Source organism: Hyperolius riggenbachi, chromosome 10 (genome assembly GCF_040937935.1).
Source record: "Hyperolius riggenbachi isolate aHypRig1 chromosome 10, aHypRig1.pri, whole genome shotgun sequence".
NCBI classification, from domain to species: Eukaryota; Metazoa; Chordata; class Amphibia; order Anura; family Hyperoliidae; genus Hyperolius; species Hyperolius riggenbachi.
This window is the reverse complement of record NC_090655.1, coordinates 4,360,248-4,380,971: the sequence shown is the minus strand read 5'-3', so window position 1 is coordinate 4,380,971 and position 20,724 is coordinate 4,360,248. Positions and strand designations below refer to the sequence as shown.

At 44.3% G+C, this 20,724-nt stretch overlaps 1 protein-coding gene across 2 annotated transcripts in view; it reads right to left on the bottom strand.

Moving 5' to 3' along the window:
* The window catches only part of ANKRD2 (ankyrin repeat domain 2), a 46,929-nt gene extending 35,208 nt beyond the window's left edge, over positions 1-11,721 (bottom strand). The window contains exons 1-2 of one of the 2 annotated variants that reach the window (XM_068257912.1): positions 11,485-11,721; positions 11-118 (exon numbers count right to left, since the gene is read on the bottom strand). In XM_068257912.1, coding sequence (XP_068114013.1) covers positions 11-118; positions 11,485-11,550 — 174 coding nt within the window. In that variant the 5' untranslated portion in view covers positions 11,551-11,721. The remainder of the gene's footprint in view (positions 1-10; positions 119-11,484) is intronic. The other variant, XM_068257913.1, reaches the window with a different exon arrangement.
* Between the last annotated feature and the right edge of the window lie 9,003 nt (positions 11,722-20,724).

Sequence of the window (20,724 nt, the reverse complement as noted above, 5' to 3'; positions counted from 1 at the left end):
AACGTGTTACCTTTACGTTGGCGAGATTTCGATTGACGGGGGGTTTAACGTTCTCCTCGTTGAGCGCATTGCAATCAATGCTGACTACTCCAATCTTCCGAAATCGAGGCCTAATCTTCTAAACAAAAACATATCAATTGCGTTAAAAGAAGATCTTTAATGAATATACTCTATACCGTAATTAATAAAATGTCATTTTTTACACAATTCCTTTAGAAATGATTAAGTCAGCGTTGCCCATTTACATTCTGAAATGTATCACAGTTGGGGACATCTTTACTATTTGCAGGTGCACCACTGAGGAATGTTTGTTTGTTGTGTGTGTTCTGATTTCTGAAGCAAGCAGGAAAAACAAAACTTGTCTCCCAGAGGGCACTGGGGCAGACGACTGCATAATAAACAGCCTAGGTTAAGCATGACTGAGAGGGCAGAGCTACATGTAAATGTACAGCAATATATAGATATCGGAAGTGGTTCTGATGCTGAAACAAGAATAATTAACATAAAAAAGGCTATCTTGAATCATTGACTGCATTATTTGTTTGTAGGATTTAAACAGGAGATGTTGGGCTCAGCGCATCTGTCTTATCAGTCTGCCGACAGACTGTACACACGTCCTACTCTCGGCAGGACGTCCGCCCAGTGGGAGGGTCTGGCGGACCCGTCGTTTGTTACAATAGTGCGTGTGTACGCAGCTTAAAGGGATACTGTAGGGGGGTCAGGGGAAAATGAGTTGAACTTACCCGGAGCTTCTAATGGTCCCCCGCAGACATCCTGTGCCCACGCAGCCACTCACCGATGCTCCGGCCCCGCCTCTGGTTCACTTCTGGAATTTCAGACTTTAAAGTCTGAATACCACTGCGCCTGCGTTGCCGTGTCCTCGATCCCGCTGATGTCACCAAGAGCGCACAGCGCAGGCCCAGTATGGTCTGTGTCTGCGCAGTACACTCCTGGTGACATCAGCGGGAGTGAGGACATGGCAACGCAGGCGCAGTGTTTTTCAGACTTTAAAGTCTGAAATTCCAGAAGTGAACCGGAGGCGGGGCCGGAGCATTGGTGAGTGGCTGCGCGGGTACAGGATGTCTGCGGGGGATCATTAGAAGCCCTGGGTAAGTTCAACTCATTTTCCCCCGACCCCCCCCTACAGTATCCCTTTAAGGCCTCTTTCACATTAGCAAACGCATGCACGAACTTACTGTGTGCACGCATTATGACCTTGCGGCATGACACCAGGAAGTCGCGGATAGTTCGACACTGATCAGCGACGCTAGTTCTAATTCACCCGACAGGAAAACGCCAGCGCTGGACTCTTCGAAGCTACCTGATGGGTTACAACGTAACTCTCTGGAACGCTTTGTCTAATGGAAAGTTAACATGATAGTCAATAGACCTTCATGCTACCTTTAACTGCATCCCAGGAGCGATCCATCAAAATGCACGGATCAGTTCCTAGTGTGAAGGTGTGTGTTAGGAATAACAAAAACAGAAGCCGGGTCTTAAAGAGAACCTGTACTGAGTGAAAATATTTAAAATAAACACATGAGGTAACTTCAAATGAACATTACATAGTTACCTTGCCATCAGTTCCTCTCAGAAGCTCACCATTCAGTTCTGACAATATTTTGTCAGATCTGAAATATATCAGTTGCTGTCAGTAAAATATCAGTTGCTGTCAGTTATAGCTGAGAGGAAAACTGATGTACCAGGTAATGTCCATGTTTCCCTATGGCTCAAGTGGGCGATGTTACAGTTTAACTGTGTGCTGACCAGAAAGCTGTTATGGGTAATGGCCATTTTCAAAATGGAGGACGGAAAATTCCCTTGATCACAGTGAACAAATAGGACGCGGGAGAGGAGAAAGACACTGAGAAGTAGACTGCATGGAAGGTAAATATGACTTGTGTATGCTTATTTTGACTTTTAATTTTCAGTTCAGGTTTTCTTTAACCATACCGAAGACTTGGCTGCAGCATTAGCTCAGTGTCTGCTCTGCATGGTAATTTCCCAGTAGGCATCACTGGGAGGGCGGGATTACATACCAATATACAGCAAGATATAGCTATGGGAAGTGATTCTGCTGCTGAAACCAGGAAATTACCCTAACATTGTTTATACTGAGTAATTTACTGCATTCTACTATTTGTCACTACAGGGCCTATTTACTGCATTCTACTATATGTCACTACAGGGCTTCTTTACTGCATTCTGCTATATGTCAGTACAGGGCCTCTTTACTGCATTCTACTATATGCCACTACAGGGCCTCTTTACTGCGTTCTGCTATATGTCACTACAGGGCCTTTTTACTGCATTCTGGTATATGTCACTACAGGGCCTTTTTACTGCATTCTGCTATATGTCACTACAGGGGCTCTTTACTGCATTCTGCTATATGTCACTACTGGGCCTCTTTACTGCATTCTGCTATATGTCACTACAGGGCCTCTTTACTGCATTCTGCTATATGTCACTACAGGGCCTCTTTACTGCATTCTACTATATGTCACTACAGGGCTTCTTTACTGCATTCTGCTATATGTCACTACAGGGCCTTTTTACTGCATTCTGCTATATGTCACTACAGGGCCTTTTTACTGCATTCTGCTATATGTCACTACTGGGCCTCTTTACTGCATTTTGCTATATGTCAGTACAGGGCCTCTTTACTGCAGTCTAGTATATCTCACTACAGGGCCTCTTTACTGCATTCTGCTATATGTCACCACAGGGCCTCTTTACTGCATTGTGCTATATGCCACTACAGGGCCTTTTTACTGCATTCTGCTATATATCACTACAGGGCCTCTTTACTGCATTCTGCTATATGTCACTACTGGGCCTCTTTACTGCATTCTGCTATATGTCACTACAGGGCCTCTTTACTGCATTCTGCTATATGTCACTACAGGGCCTCTTTACTGCATTCTGCTATATGTCACTACAGGGCCTCTTTACTGCATTCTGCTATATGTCACTACAGGGCCTCTTTACTGCATTCTGCTATATGTCACTACAGGGCCTCTTTACTGCATTCTGCTATATGTCACTACAGGGCCTCTTTACTGCATTCTGCTATATGTCACCACAGGGCCTCTTTACTGCATTCTACTATATGCCACTACAGGGCCTCTTTACTGCGTTCTGCTATATGTCACTACAGGGCCTTTTTACTGCATTCTGCTATATGTCACTACAGGGCCTTTTTACTGCATTCTGCTATATGTCACTACAGGGGCTCTTTACTGCATTCTGCTATATGTCACTACTGGGCCTCTTTACTGCATTCTGCTATATGTCACTACAGGGCCTCTTTACTGCATTCTGCTATATGTCACTACAGGGCCTCTTTACTGCATTCTACTATATGTCACTACAGGGCTTCTTTACTGCATCCTGCTATATGTCACTACAGGGCCTCTTTACTGCAGTCTAGTATATCTCACTACAGGGCCTCTTTACTGCATTCTGCTATATGTCACTACAGGGCCTCTTTACTGCATTCTGCTATATGTCACTACAGGGCCTCTTTACTGCATTCTGCTATATGTCACTACAGGGCCTCTTTACTGCATTCTGCTATATGTCACTACAGGGCCTCTTTACCGCATTCTACTATATGTCACTACAGGGCCTCTTTACTGCATTCTGCTATATGTCACTACAGGGCCTCTTTACTGCATTCTGCTATATGTCACTACAGGGCCTCTTTACTGCATTCTGCTATATGTCACTACAGGGCCTCTTTACTGCATTCTGCTATATGTCACTACAGGGGCTTTTTACTGCATTCTGCTATATGTCACTACTGGGCCTCTTTACTGCATTCTGCTATATGTCACTACAGGGCCTCTTTACTGCATTCTGCTATATGTCACTACAGGGCCTCTTTACTGCATTCTGCTATATGTCACTACAGGGCCTCTTTACTGCATTCTGCTATATGTCACTACAGGGCCTCTTTACTGCATTCTGCTATATGTCACTACAGGGCCTCTTTACCGCATTCTGCTATGTGTCACTACAGGGCCTCTTTACTGCATTCTGCTATATGTCACTACAGGGCCTCTTTACTGCATTCTGCTGTATGTCACTACAGGGCCTCTTTACCGCATTCTGCTATATGTCACTACAGGGCCTCTTTACTGCATTCTGCTATATGTCACTACAGGGCCTCTTTACTGCATTCTGCTGTATGTCACTACAGGGCCTCTTTACCGCATTCTGCTATATGTCACTACAGGGCCTCTTTACCGCATTCTGCTATATGTCACTACAGGGCCTCTTTACCGCATTCTGCTATATGTCACTACAGGGCCTCTTTACCGCATTCTGCTATATGTCCCTACAGGGCCTCTTTACCGCATTCTGCTATATGTCACTACAGGGCCTCTTTACTGCATTCTGCTATATGTCACTACAGGGCCTCTTTACTGCATTCTGCTGTATGTCACTACAGGGCCTCTTTACCGCATTCTGCTATATGTCACTACAGGGCCTCTTTACTGCATTCTGCTATATGTCACTACAGGGCCTCTTTACCGCATTCTGCTATATGTCACTACAGGGCCTCTTTACTGCATTCTGCTATATGTCACTACAGGGCCTCTTTACTGCATTCTGCTATATGTCACTACAGGGCCTCTTTACCGCATTCTGTTATATGTCACTACAGGGCCTCTTTACTGCATTCTGCTATATGTCACTACAGGGCCTCTTTACTGCATTCTGCTATATGTCACTACAGGGCCTCTTTACTGCATTCTGTTATATGTCACTACAGGGCCTCTTTACTGCATTCTGCTATATGTCACTACAGGGCCTCTTTACTGCATTCTGCTATATGTCACTACTGGGCCTCTTTACTGCATTCTGCTATATGTCACTACAGGGCCTCTTTACTGCATTCTGCTATATGTCACTACAGGGCCTCTTTACTGCATTCTGCTATATGTCACCACAGGGGCTCTTTACTGCATTCTGCTATATGTCACCACAGGGCCTCTTTACTGCATTCTGCTATATGTCACCACAGGGCCTCTTTACTGCATCCTGCTATATGTCACCACAGGGCCTCTTTACTGCATCCTGCTATATGTCACCACAGGGCCTCTTTACTGCATTCTGCTATATGTCACTACAGGGCCTCTTTACTGCATTCTGCTATATGTCACTACAGGGCCTCTTTACTGCATTCTGCTATATGTCACTACAGGGCCTCTTTACTGCATTCTGCTATATGTCACTACAGGGCCTCTTTACTGCATTCTGCTATATGTCACTACAGGGCCTCTTTACTGCATTCTGCTGTATGTCACTACAGGGCCTCTTTACTGCATTCTGCTGTATGTCACTACAGAGCCTCTTTACTGCATTCTGCTATATGTCACTACAGGGCCTCTTTACTGCATTCTGCTATATGTCACTACAGGGCCTCTTTACTGCATTCTGCTATATGTCACTACAGGGCCTCTTTACTGCATTCTGCTATATGTCACTACAGGGCCTCTTTACTGCATTCTGCTATATGTCACTACGGGGGCTCTTTACTGCACTCTGCTATATGTCACTACAGGGCCTCTTTACTGCATTCTACTATATGTCACTACAGGGCCTCTTTACTGCATTCTGCTATATGTCACTACAGGGCCTCTTTACTGCATTCTGCTATATGTCACTATAGGGCCTGTTTACTGCATTCTGCTATATGTCACTACAGGGCCTCTTTACTGCATTCTGCTATATGTCACTACAGGGCCTCTTTACTGCATTCTGCTATATGTCACTACAGGGCCTCTTTACTGCATTCTGCTATATGTCACTACAGGGCCTCTTTACTGCATTCTGCTATATGTCACTACAGGGCCTCTTTACTGCATTCTGCTATATGTCACTACAGGGCCTCTTTACTGCATTCTGCTGTATGTCACTACAGAGCCTCTTTACTGCATTCTGCTATATGTCACTACAGGGCCTCTTTACTGCATTCTGCTATATGTCACTACAGGGCCTCTTTACTGCATTCTGCTATATGTCACTACAGGGCCTCTTTACTGCATTCTGCTATATGTCACTACAGGGCCTCTTTACTGCATTCTGCTGTATGTCACTACAGGGCCTCTTTACTGCATTCTGCTATATGTCACTACAGGGCCTCTTTACTGCATTCTACTATATGTCACTACAGGGCCTCTTTACTGCATTCTGCTATATGTCACTACAGGGCCTCTTTACTGCATTCTGCTATATGTCACTACAGGGCCTCTTTACTGCATTTTGCTATATGTCACTACAGGGCCTCTTTACTGCATTCTGCTATATGTCACTACAGGGCCTCTTTACTGCATTCTACTATATGTCACTACAGGGCCTCTTTACTGCATTCTACTATATGCCACTACAGGGCCTCTTTTCTGCATTCTGCTATCTGTCACTACAGGGCCTCTTTTCTGCATTCTACTATATGTCACTACAGGGCCTCTTTGATAGCAGAGTATTTGTTGTGGCAAATGGTGCTGGCTAAACAGATAACAGAGGTTGTCGTGCGTCCCAATAAGCATATTTAGCAAAATGTCTGTTTAAGCCATGAACTTGTAAATCCAAGCACAAGCATAAACTGCCCTTATTGTCTTTCCTGAAATCTGTATTCCATGTTTCAGTACAGGCAGCTCGGGACGAGTATCGCCTCTTGCATGACTATTCACATGCACAGAGCAGGAGGTCTTATTAGTTATTTTTCACTCCTGCACTAATTGAGTGACGGTAGGCAGCACTGACACTTCCAAGTTGAGACTGTGTTTGGATCATGAGGGAGAGGATGTTGTACTGAATCAATGTAAGCTGTTTGAGATAACATTTGGCATGAGGGCTAGCAATGTGTAGTGCTGAAGGAAGGAATTTCTGTATAATAAAGTGCAGTCTCACTTCACGAAAGAGGGAGCAGGCTAAGGGAGTTTCTTATCTCAGTTAAAGCACAAACTATTGAATGATAACTATCTATGTCTATTTATTATTTTATAATACATGTTAAAATGATAAGGAAATTGCAATATTGTTTATGAAGGGTGTCCATTGGTGAGTTGGTCTCATTTGTACATGATATAATTATGGAGAATGCTGAAGGGCTCGTCTTATCAGATGCAAAATGTATTTTCCAAGACACATGCAAGAGGAGGACATTTTACTGTTTCTATATTCTTATTCATTTTTAGTAGTAAAAATAATACAGCACATTCATAAAATATATATATTTTGAACCAGGAAAACATGCTGGTTTGACTTCCTAATTCATTCTAATTGAATCTGTGCTCAGTGACAGCCTGGTACACACCTTCAATTTTGATTGGCCAATTTTACCACCTCCTTCTAGTTTGACAGTTAAAATACTTTGAGCACTATGAGCACGTGTAGATAAACTCTCGTACTATAGGGAAGTGGTAAAACTGGCCAGTGATTGGCCAATCAAAACTGAAGGTGTGTACCAGTCTTACGAGTTAAAGGACACCTGAGGCAAAAATAAACTAATGAAATAAATTATTGTATCTATTTTCTTTCTCCTAAAAATGACTTTTTTAAGATATTGCACAGTTTTATTTTATGTTTAAATCTACTTTTTAAGTTTTAACTGTTTTATTGTTTTTGTTCAATGACACATTCATTGAAGTATGCCAGAGCTAAAATCTATGAACTATTTACCCTTTTTATCTTTTTCTTGCTCTCAGACGCCATTTTCTGCTAGGAAAGTGTTTTATAGTTGGAATTTCTTATCAGTGAGGGTCACACTGTAGTCACTTCCTGTCTGAGTCAGGACTGAGTCAGCCACTTACATACCTGATATTTAACTCTTTCAGGCAGAGAAAGAAAAAAAGGAACACAGCCTACGGTAGTTATTTGTGTGCTAGGCACTGTACATACCCATGTCTGTCTCATCATGTCACACGTCACCTCAGGTATCCTTTAAGTCCATACTTAGCAATAGGGGTGATTACTGAACAAGTCAGGACATTTGAATTGTGTAAGGAGAGAGGGTATAGCAAGATGCTTTTCTGTTTACAGAATATGCCATTGAACCAACAGATGGACCCACCAAGTCTCACCACAATTTTGAAATAATAATTCATATTTTCCAATAAAAATACAATAATTTAACCACTTTGGCCCTTGTTAAATTTACTTTTTCTCTAATTTCACTAAGTTTTCTCCCAGATCTTTTTTCATCTTCGCTTTAACCCATTCGCGCTCCGTCTTTTTCACTTGAGAAATGTTCACCTCCCATTCTTTAGCCTATAACTTTATCACTACTTATCACAATGAACTGATCTATATCTTGTTTTTTCCGCCACCAATTAGGCTTTCTTTGGGGGGTACATTTTGCTAAGAGCCACTTTACTGTAAATGCATTTTAACAGGAAGAATAAGAAAAAAACGGAAAAAATCATTATTTCTCAGTTTTCAGCCATTATAGTTTTAAAATAATACATGCCTCCATAATTAAAACTCACGTATTGTATTTGCCCATATGTCCCGGTTATTACACCGTTAAAATTATGTCCCTAGCACAATGTATGGCGACAATATTTTATTTGGAAATAAAGGTGCATTTTTTCCGTTTTGCATCTATCACTATTTACAAGTTTAAAATAAAAAATATAGAAATATTTCATCTTTACATTGATATTTAAAAAGTTTAGACTCTTAGGTAAATATTTACATGTTTTTTTTTTTTTATTGTAATGGTTTTTTTTTTTATATTAAACATTTTATTTGGGTATTTTTGGGAGGGTGGGATGTAAACTATAGTTTTATAATGTAATTGTGTGTGTTTTTAATTTTTTTTACTTTTAGTTGTAGTTTTACTTTTTGGCCACAAGATGGCGGCCATGAGTTTGTTTACATGACGTCACTCTAAGCGTAACACACGCTTAGAGTGACGCAGGGGGGAGGCAACGGCCAGAAAAAGCTCAGCTTCCGAGAGAAGCTGTCGCTTTTTCAGCGGGGGAGAGGAATCAGTGATCGGGCACCATAGCCCGATACATTGATTCCGTGGCTACCGAATCCACGGCCGGGAGTGCGCCGTGCACGCGCGCGATCGGCCGCGGGAGCGCGCGGTAGCGCGCATGGTTCCTGGACGTAGTTTCTACGTCCAGGAACCAAAATAGGTTAAAATAACTTTTCAGCATTCGGCTATTGAAAAAGTATCAAAAAGTAGGTGAAGAACTACTGCTAAAATTTATCAGACTACTTTCTTGCTTGCTGTTGGTGGCTTCAAATGCATTTTATTGATAAGGTGTGAAAAAGGGGAAGAAGTTATTGGATAGCCTTTATCTATTTTACCGCTTAAAAAAAATAGAACAACACATATATTTACATCACTATGCATACAGTTTAAGATAATTTTTATATATATATATATGTATATATATATATTCTAAGTCTAAGTGGTCTGCAGCCTTGAAAAATATTGGATCATGTACAAAACTTTATTAGTATTTGTCAGCTTTGTTGTTTTACTGGAGTGCCATGTGTATTAGATTACTGACATGATGCAACCTGTTTTATAGGGCACTATAAACCCCATGCTGTAAATAGGATATTACGGCTACAACATTTTTGTTGAATCATTTAACATAAAAACACATCGGTGGAGGTGCCCTTGATGATAGGATACTGCTAGATGTTGTATATAGGAGACGTCATTTCTTACCTTCTCAGGAAGACAAACCATTATTTCATAGAAAAAGTAATGTTTATTCATGCGCAGTAGACATGATTTTTAGGCACTCATGTTCGTGGCCAGAAGCTCTATTGCCTGTACTATTGACCCAATGAATTGACCCGAGGAAGCAGGCCAAGACCCGTGAAATGCGTTGTCTACCCTGCATGAATAAACATTACTTTTTTCCATGAAATAACGGTTTGTCCTTCTGAGAAGGTAAGAAAGTACGCTTCTCATATATATATATAGCATCTTGTAGTATCATATCATCAAGGGTGGCTCCACCAGTGTTTTTAGTGTAGTCCATACCCCCATAGGCTTTTTTATTTTGTCACAAAGACCTTCAGTCCTCTCAACTAATCCAGGAGAGCAACCGACCAGCATCTGCAGCAACAGACCAGGGACACCGAGCGGAGCTCAGATGGTTGTTGCAAGCAGCTGACCCTTGTGAATATAATACTTGTACACGTGTGCTTACATCCCTTTGTCTGACGATACTGCACCATTGGCCTCCTGGGGCCCCTATGCAATTCACCTTTTTCTCCTGAGTTTTCTCCTAGGAGATCATTTTTAATCTTCTATTTAAAATACCTTTCCAGCACTTTTCAACTCAAAAAGTACAGAAAAGTAAGTGCAAAAGTACTATCAGAATTATTTTGAATATTTTCTTGCTTGCTGGTTGCTTAGCAGACAATTTTATTGACAAATTTAAAGATATCACCTAGGAGAATTGCATATGGGCCCTTGTCACAAAATCCCTTATAAGGGCTAGGGCACACCGAGCTGGTTTTCTGGCGTTTTGCGATCCGCTTGCGGCTGCGGATACGCTTGGTCAATGTATCTCAATGGGCTGGGTCACACCAGAGCGGGAGGCGTTTTGCAAAAATACATACTCCCGGGCTGCTGCAGATTTTGGATTGCGGAGGAGTTTCTGCCTCAATGTTAAGTATAGGAAAACCGCAAACCGCTCTGAAAAACTCTAGATCAGAGCGGTTTGCCAGGCGGTTTTTGTTACAGAAGCTGTTCAGTAACAGCTTCACTGTAACAATACATGAAATCTACTACACCAAAAACCGCTACACAAAACCGCAAAATGCTAGCTGAAACGCTGCAGAAAAAAAAGAAAAAGCGTTTCAAAATCTGCTAGAATTTTGCGGATCTGCTAGCGGGTTTTGGTGTGCACCGGGCCTAAGCCCCCAGCAACCAAGAAAATACTCAAAATAATTTTGCCAGTACTTTTACACCTACTTTTTGGTACTTTTTCAATTACAAAATGCTGAAAAGTTAGATTAAAAGAAGTTGAAAAATTATCTCCTAGTGAAAACTCAGAAGAAAAAGTGAATTGCAAATGGGCCTTGGTTTCTCTCATTCACAGAGACTTGCAGGGTACGGGTAACCCTTAAAAATTAAAACTTTTTCTACCATTGAATGTAAACAACATTTTTCTGTAGGTTCGAAATTCTGCTATAATGCACATAACGTTCTCAGATATCATTTGAGATGATAAACGTATCTCTAATTATAACTTTAAAAGCTGGTTGTTTTTTTTCATGTTAGTCTTTTAGATCTGCCTATTTTTATATTTTTTTAGTTCATGTACTGATACTTTTTTTTATTTAATTATGTTTTAGTTCAAATGGTATTTCAATTTACTGTTACTATTTCCAGCTTCTGGGTAATTATATTTTTTTATTAGCTTTTGATCTCATCAATCATAATTGAAATTTGAACTCTAAAACTTCTCTGAAAATATTTTTGGATAAAACACTCACCTCGTCCTTTTCTTCTTCCAGCTTTTGGTCAATAAGATCTGTAGCCCATTTTACCTCTTCTTCCATCTTCCAAGTTTATAATCCAACAGGTAATGAGAGGTCGGGAGGATTGTGGAGAAGTGATGTGATTTAATATAAATCTTGATGAAGATATATTTAGGTTTTTTTGTTTGTTGTTTTTTTTAGTGCTGAAACATCCAGCAGAATCCTGTGTGTCTATCGGGAGGAGGAGGAAGAGTCCATCTCTCTTCCAAATCACACACAACTTTATAGAGAGCTGTCTGAGGACGCTCCACCCTTCTCCCTTTCAGAATAGTCAGGACCTCCATTCCAAACTAACAGGTGTAGCCCTCTTGCACATGACCTGGGAGCCTTCGGAGTGAGCTCATCTTTCTGCATTATGTCATGTCTCTCTCCATGACCTCAGGTCACCTTCACATCCATCTTCTCAGACTGGCAGGAACTTTCACAAGTCCTCACGCACGCCACATCTTTAAAGTCTAATTCATTTCAGGCAAATACAATTAACACTGGATGGCAGGCCAATTAATATCAATTTAAAAAAATTAGAGTTAAAGAGGAACTGTACTAAAAATAACGTAAAGTCAAAATGAACTTCCGCACACTCATGCAAATCTTAATGCGAATCTATTCACGAAAATCATGCAGCAATCAATGCTGTCCTTACAGCTAAGTTAAAAGCTGGGATCTTCGTTACAAGAATAAAGTCTCTTGCATAGTCACATACACCGCATAGAGGTAGCCCAGTGTGGTATGTGTCCTAACTCTGGCCCTGTAACATGCATAGCACATACACCGCATAGAGGTTGCCCAGTGTGGTATGTGTCCTAACTCTGGCCCTGTAACATGCATAGCACATACATCGCGTAGAGGTAGCCCAGTGTCGTATGTGTCCTAACTCTGGCCCTGTAACATGCATAGCACATACACCGCATAGAGGTAGCCCAGTGTCGTATGTGTCCTAACTCTGGCCCTGTAACATGCATAGCACATACACCGCATAGAGGTAGCCCAGTGTCGTATGTGTCCTAACTCTGGCCCTGTAACATGCATAGCACAAACACCGCGCAGAGGTAGCCCAGTGTCGTATGTGTCCTAACTCTGGCCCTGTAACATGCATAGCACATACACCGCATAGAGGTAGCCCAGTGTCGTATGTGTCCTAACTCTGGCCCTGTAACATGCATAGCACATACATCGCGTAGAGGTAGCCCAGTGTCGTATGTGTCCTAACTCTGGCCCTGTAACATGCATAGCACATACATCGCGTAGAGGTAAGCCAGTGTCGTATGTGTCCTAACTCTAGCCCTGTAACATGCATAGCACATACACCGCGCAGAGGTAGCCCAGTGTCGTATGTGTCCTAACTCTGGCCCTGTAACATGCATAGCACATACACCGCATAGAGGTAGCCCAGTGTGGTATGTGTCCTAACTCTGGCCCTGTAACATGCATAGCACATACACCGCATAGAGGTAGCCCAGTGTGGTATGTGTCCTAACTCTGGCCCTGTAACATGCATAGCACATACATCGCGTAGAGGTAGCCCAGTGTCGTATGTGTCCTAACTCTAGCCCTGTAACATGCATAGCACATACATCGCGCAGAGGTAGCCCAGTGTCGTATGTGTCCTAACTCTGGCCCTGTAACATGCATAGCACAAACACCGCATAGAGGTAGCCCAGTGTCGTATGTGTCCTAACTCTGGCCCTGTAACATGCATAGCACATACACCGTGCAGAGGTAGCCCAGTGTCGTATGTGTCCTAACTCTGGCCCTGTAACATGCATAGCACATACACCGCATAGAGGTAGCCCAGTGTCGTATGTGTCCTAACTCTGGCCCTGTAACATGCATAGCACATACACCGCATAGAGGTAGCCCAGTGTCGTATGTGTCCTAACTCTGGCCCTGTAACATGCATAGCACATACACCGCATAGAGGTAGCCCAGTGTCGTATGTGTCCTAACTCTGGCCCTGTAACATGCATAGCACATACACCGCATAGAGGTAGCCCAGTGTCGTATGTGTCCTAACTCTGGCCCTGTAACATGCATAGCACATACACCGCATAGAGGTAGCCCAGTGTCGTATGTGTCCTAACTCTGGCCCTGTAACATGCATAGCACATACACCGCATAGAGGTAGCCCAGTGTGGTATGTGTCCTAACTCTGGCCCTGTAACATGCATAGCACATACATCGCGTAGAGGTAGCCCAGTGTCGTATGTGTCCTAACTCTGGCCCTGTAACATGCATAGCACATACACCGCATAGAGGTAGCCCAGTGTGGTATGTGTCCTAACTCTGGCCCTGTAACATGCATAGCACATACACCGCATAGAGGTAGCCCAGTGTCGTATGTGTCCTAACTCTGGCCCTGTAACATGCATAGCACATACACCGCATAGAGGTAGCCCAGTGTGGTATGTGTCCTAACTCTGGCCCTGTAACATGCATAGCACATACACCGCGCAGAGGTAGCCCAGTGTCGTATGTGTCCTAACTCTGGCCCTGTAACATGCATAGCACATACACCGCATAGAGGTAGCCCAGTGTCGTATGTGTCCTAACTCTGGCCCTGTAACATGCATAGCACATACACCGCGCAGAGGTAGCCCAGTGTCGTATGTGTCCTAACTCTGGCCCTGTAACATGCATAGCACATACACCGCGCAGAGGTAGCCCAGTGTGGTATGTGTCCTAACTCTGGCCCTGTAACATGCATAGCACATACACCGCGCAGAGGTAGCCCAGTGTCGTATGTGTCCTAACTCTGGCCCTGTAACATGCATAGCACATACACCGCGCAGAGGTAGCCCAGTGTCGTATGTGTCCTAACTCTGGCCCTGTAACATGCATAGCACATACACCGCATAGAGGTAGCCCAGTGTCGTATGTGTCCTAACTCTGGCCCTGTAACATGCATAGCACATACACCGCGTAGAGGTAGCCCAGTGTCGTATGTGTCCTAACTCTGGCCCTGTAACATGTATAGCACAAACACGCACGCAATCAGCGCATCAAAACCTATCTAAGGAATAGGAACACATATCCTTACCATCCTCCTTGGGAAAATAGCATAATAAAATTACTTCTTTTTTTTTTTTTTACAATATTAACCACTTGCCGACCGCACGCTTATACCGTGCGTCGGCAAAGTGGCAGCTGCTGGACCAGTGACGCAGTTCTGCGTCGCCAGCTGCAGGCTGATTAATCAGGAAGCAGCCGCTCGCGCGAGCGGCTGCTTCCTGTCAATTCACGGCGGGGGGCTCCGTGAATAGCCTGCGGGCCGCCGATGGCGGCTCGCAGGCTAAATGTAAACACAAGCGGAAATAATCCGCTTTGTTTACATTTGTACGGCGCTGCTGCGCAGCAGCGCCGTAAGGCAGATCGGTGATCCCCGGCCAATCAGCGGCCGGGGATCGCCGCCATGTGACAGGGGACATCCCGTCACTGGCTGCACAGGACGGATAGCGTCCTGTGCAGCCCCGATCACCAGGGAGGGGACAGGTAGGAGGGGGAGGGAATGTCGCCGCGGAGGGGGGCTTTGAGGTGCCCCCCCCCCCCGCAACATGCCACCAGCAGGAGCGATCAGACCCCCCCAGCACATCATCCCCATAGGGGGGAAAAAAGGGGGGCGATCTGATCGCTCTGTGTGCCCTCTGATCTGTGCTGGGGGCTGCAGAGCCCACCCAGCACAGATCCCATCAAACAGCGCTGGTCCTTAAGGGGGGGTAAAGGGTGGGTCCTCAAGTGGTTAATTGTAAATTATTTTTTTAGTCAGTATTTTCCTTTTGTAAAATGTTTCCTCTCCCTGATTTAGATTCAGACATTTATCTTTAGTCCTGTCCAGTGCAGGATCCACTGTTCTTAGGTGCTTTTCATTTGTTTACCTACAGCAAGGGACGCCTCCAGCCATTTTGTCACTCCAGGCGAGAAAACCTGTGTCAGACATGGCACATGGGACTGAAGGAGGCACAAAAGGGACAAAAGTAGGCACCAAGGTGGGAAGAAGGATGCACAGCGCACAGAGGTGGCAGCTGCTTGCAACTTACGCTAAGTAGATGCAGCAGAAGCAAGTAATAGAACACCCATGGGGGTGGGGCTTAGTCCAGGGTGGAGCTTAATCCAGCAACATGGTGCCCCACAGGACCAATGGCACTCCAGGCAATGGTCTGTACTGCCTATGCTTAGAGGCTCCCCTGCCTACTGCTCAGAATTACTCTCGGCACAGGTGGCTACATGGTGTCCGTTGTTCATAAGGTAATTGATTTCTGGATTGTTTATGCAGTACTATGATTTGTTTCTGTACAATTATTATGTAGATCCCCCCCCCCCCCCCCCCACCATTGCTCTGGCATTGCTACACTGCTAGTGGGTCTGCTGGTGTAGTGATTCACCAGACTCTAAGCGCTGTAAAAGCAATCCTAGTTGGTGCCAAGCCTAAAAGGAGACAGGCAAATGTTAGACGATACGAATCTCTGCACCACTTCCAAACCTTAGCTTTGTATTAAGATCAGTGAAGGAAAAAGGAGGTAAAATTGAGGGTAAAGTGTAGGTCAAGAAAGCGGAAGAAGGGGGAAAGATAGGATTCCCCCCATTTTATTGGGGTACCACGATGTGTATTTAGATAGAGCATTTTACAGGATGTAAATTGCTACTTTCTGTATATACTTTTGATGCTGGATTTATTGTTTATCCTTCTTTTCTTCGTTTCTTTGTAGATTTTGTATTTTTTTTAACTTATAGTCATAGGGGAATAACTTGGAGTTTATTTGCCTCTGAGGAAGCGTCCCTTATGCAGCCGGGAAACGCGCATCAGGCTGCTGGATGTTATATTCACCACATTCTGTGACCGTATCATATTTTAATATCTAGGACTGTACTCCTGCTGTTTTTAGGATTTGATTAAAAGTCTTATGCATAATGTACCTTTGGCCTTCACACCTTCCTTTATTCTTCTTTGTTTATTGTATGATGTTTGTTTAAAGGGTTTTCACGTACGGATTCTGTTATTGACTTCATGACAGATAGTTCGGCAGCTTTGCAGGACCCCTGTAGACACACTCGATTCTCAGTTGAAAAAATATTGTGTTAAATTTTCATGTAAAACTGTATTATGAGCATCTCGGTAACCCCCCCCCCAAAGGCTTGTTTGTCTGTACAGTATATATTCTGTAAGAACAAACCCATGTGAAGGTAGCCTGATTTGTAGCAATACATTAAAGTTGGTTTTGGTACAGTTTATCTATGCCCCATAGGAGGACTGTTTAGTTTCCGGGGTCGTAGATATACGTACCTCACCTCGATTGCTCACCGCATGCTCCCGCACATTCTCATCGCCGCCCGTTAGTACACTCATCAGTGAATGGATCACACAGTTCCGATTCACCAATCAAAGTGCCTGTGATCAATGTGATTCCGGGTGGTCATTGATAACAGTAAAGTGGAAGCATACTCACATAACTTTGTGTGTACTGTTCACCATATACACAGGAATAACTGAAACAAATAGGCAAACATAATGTGAGGGTTTTATCCACAGTAGCAAGTTTTATTGTAAATCTATAATAGCTGAAAACTGGGAAATAATTTAATGTTTCTAATTTTTTCTTATTATTCCCGTTAATATGCAGTTACAATAAAATAATTCTTAGCAAAATGTACCACCCAAAGAAAGCCTAATTGGTGGCGAAAAAACAAAACAAGATATAGATCATTTCATTGTGATAAGTAGTGATACATTTATTGGCGAATGATTGGGAGGAGCTCTGACAGGTGAAATTGCTTTGGTCCATAAGGGGAAAAAAAAACCCTCAGTGTTGAAGTGGCTAAAGAAGACCAAACGCTGCTTTGCATTTTTCGGCAGGACCCCGTAGTCGTAGTCGTGTCTGTGAGACCTCCTGCCAGTGTGACAGTTTATTGCCCTGCGGCCAGTGTGACAGTTTATTGCCCTGCGGACAGCAGCTGTCAGACAGCAATGAGCACAGTTTATAATCACAAGGTGGTGTGAAAACAAGCAGTTGTGACACTTATGTGCTCAGTCACATGGCCTGTTTGTTCAGACAGAAGGATTGACGGCGTGAGCTATCCAGATCCTGCGACAATAAAACTAGCAATGTGTAATCTGTCACCCAGTACAACTGAGGCCAGGCCTGAAATACAACTCAAAACAACTCCGTAAATGCCAAAACAAAACCTGCACGGGGGGGGGGGGGGGGGAGGGGGATACAAGGGGACATTGGAGGCACAGGAGGACACTGGAGGCAAAGGGGACAGAGGTGGCACGGGGGGGGGGGGGGGGGTTGAGGGACGACGACACTGGTGGCACAGGGGGTGACTGGTGCCACTGGAGGCACAGGGGGAGCATTGGAGGCACAGAGGGGGAGATCGGTGCCACTGGAGACACAGGAGGGGGGCATCGGAGGCATAGAGGGGAGACTGGTGCCACTGGAGGCACAGAGGGGAGACTGGTGGCACAGGGGGAGACTGGTGCCACTAGAGGCACAGAGGGGGACACTGGAGGCATAGAGGGGGAGACTGGTGCCACTGGAGGCACAGGGGGAGCATTGGAGGCACAGAGGGGGAGATTGGTGCCACTGGAGACACAGGAGGGGGGCATCGGAGGCATAGAGGGGAGACTGGTGCCACTGGAGGCACAGGGGGGAGACTGGTGGCACAGGGGGAGACTGGTGCCACTAGAGGCACAGAGGGGGACACTGGAGGCATAGAGGGGTAGACTGGTGCCACTGGAGGCACAGAGGGGGACACTGGTGGCACAGGGGGAGACTGGTGCCACTGGAGGCACAGAGGGGGACACTGGTGGCACAGGGGGAGACTGGTGCCACTGGAGGCACAGAGGGGGACACTGGTGACACAGAGGGGACACTGGTGGCACAGGGGGAGACTGGTGCCACTGGAGGCACAGAGGGGGACACTGGTGGCACAGGGGGAGACTGGTGCCACTGGAGGCACAGAGGGGGACACTGGTGGCACAGGGGGAGACTGGTGCCACTGGAGGCACAGAGGGGGACACTGGTGGCACAGAGGGGGACACGAGGCACAGGGGAGCACAGAGGGAGATACTGGTGGAACGGGGACGATGGAGGCACAGAGGCAAAGTGTTCAGATTTAAACTGTGTTCCGACTTAGATACAAATTCCATTTAAGAACAAACCTGCAGTCCCTATCTGGTACATTAACCTGGGACTACCAGTATGTATTTGTTTTAAAATTTTAGAATAGATATAAAATATAAATTGCAGGAACACGTGAAACATAAGTGAAAAAGTTACATTTGTGTATTGCTGCAGCAGCTGGTTTATCTGGCGAGCTTTGTAAAGCCATCATTTTGCTGCTATATAATATGTACGCGGTAATCAGTGTCCACAGCTAATCCTTAGGGCCGGTTTTCACCAGCCGGATGCTTTGTGCGTCCGTAGCGCAGGCAGCCGCGGGGGTTTTCCGGAAGTCCAGATGCGGCTGTCGCTCACTGCTGGGGGGAATCTGCAGCATGCAATCCACTGGAATGAGAATCGCAATCGCAGGAAAATTATAGAATAGCGCAACACAAATTTTGCTAAATCGCTAGGCGCTTGCGATCGTGATTATGTTCGTACAATATACACTATATATTTATTTGGTTTTTTTTCAATCTTATTAAATCAGATTAAAGAGGTCCTGTAGTGACGTATAGTAGAATGCAGTAAAAACATTTTTTATTATAGACACTTTTACAGTAATTTTCCTGGTTTCAGTGCCAGAAACACTTCTAGGCTAGGCTAATTAGCTAAGCGGAAATCTGCCTCCCAGAACATTCTGGGTGACCAGGTATATTTTCTACTGGCTTTAGAATTCTCAGTAACCAAACATTCTGCAGAGATGCACTTGACAGGACTAAAGATATCCCCACCTGTCATGAATATTAGAATGCAAATCAGTGCGAGGAAAGATCTTACAATGGGCAAACATTGACTAAATCCTACCCAATAAAACCCCACTATCCCTGTGTCCCCTGTCCCTGTGTCCGTGCTTTTTTGCCAGCGCAAGCGAGGACGAGGGCAGGGGGCGGCCATTGGTGTGCGGGGCGGGGAGCGTGGCCGTGTGCACATGTGGCGGCGGGGGTCCTTGGGAAAGGGGTCGCATCCCAGCCCTAGCGCTTGTTTTTTAACGAGCGGGCTGATTAACTGGTAGTTTATAAATGAATATTGTAAAAAAAAAAAAAAAAAAAGCAATTTTACGCATTACCTTACTGGTCTTCTTTAAACTGCCCTTATGACTGTCCATAAATGACATAGTTACCTTAGAGAGTGAACTTTTTTAATATGTATGTCAAGAAGGTATATTACTGTTATTTTTGAAACTGGGCTTGTAAATAAAGACGGACGCAAAACTGAAAAAAACGCACCTTTGTTTTCAAATAAAATATTGCCGCCATACATTGCACTAGGGAAATATTTTAAACGTTGCAACAAATAGGCAAATCAAATGTGTGGGTTTTTAATTACGGTAGCATGTATTATTTTAAAACTATAATGGCAGAAAACTGAGAAATAATGATTTATTTCAATTTTTTTATATAGATAAGATATAGCTTGTTTCGTTGTGATAAGTAATAATAAAGTTATAGGCGAATGAATGGAAGGAGCGCTGACAGGTGAAAATTGCTCTGGTTTTTAAGGGGAAAAACTTTTGGAGGTTAATTGGTTAATGGATCAAGCCCATTTTTAATTCTAAAAGTAGAAATGAAACTCACAAGGGGATGTAGTTTCATGCTTGGTGTTCGTGAGACGAGGCGTTCCTTGTTAACGTCGTGTTCTTGTCCTGAGTGACAGGGTCACAACACGCGGTATACATGTGTCAGACAGGCCAAGGTGTGTTATATAACACTGTCACTCAGCCAGATCCACTTACACACACTTCAGCCGTGGCACGGAATCTCAATGGCTGTCTTAAAGGGGAGATCTCGTTCTGCTAAACACGCCTTACGCTTGTGAGAATCAGCACCCGTGTCTGAACAATTCAATTGTAAGCTCTCCTGACCAGAAAATTATGTATAGAGAATAGAGATGGCTCGAACCGTTTGCCGGGCGAATCTCTCTGGGCCTTATACTACTTCCGGGTCGCTATGACCCGGAGTAGTACGGCTGCGCTGGCCCGGCAGTGCGTGTCCTATATTGCGCTCCTGTTGCCGGGCACTCTCTGCGCATGAGCGTG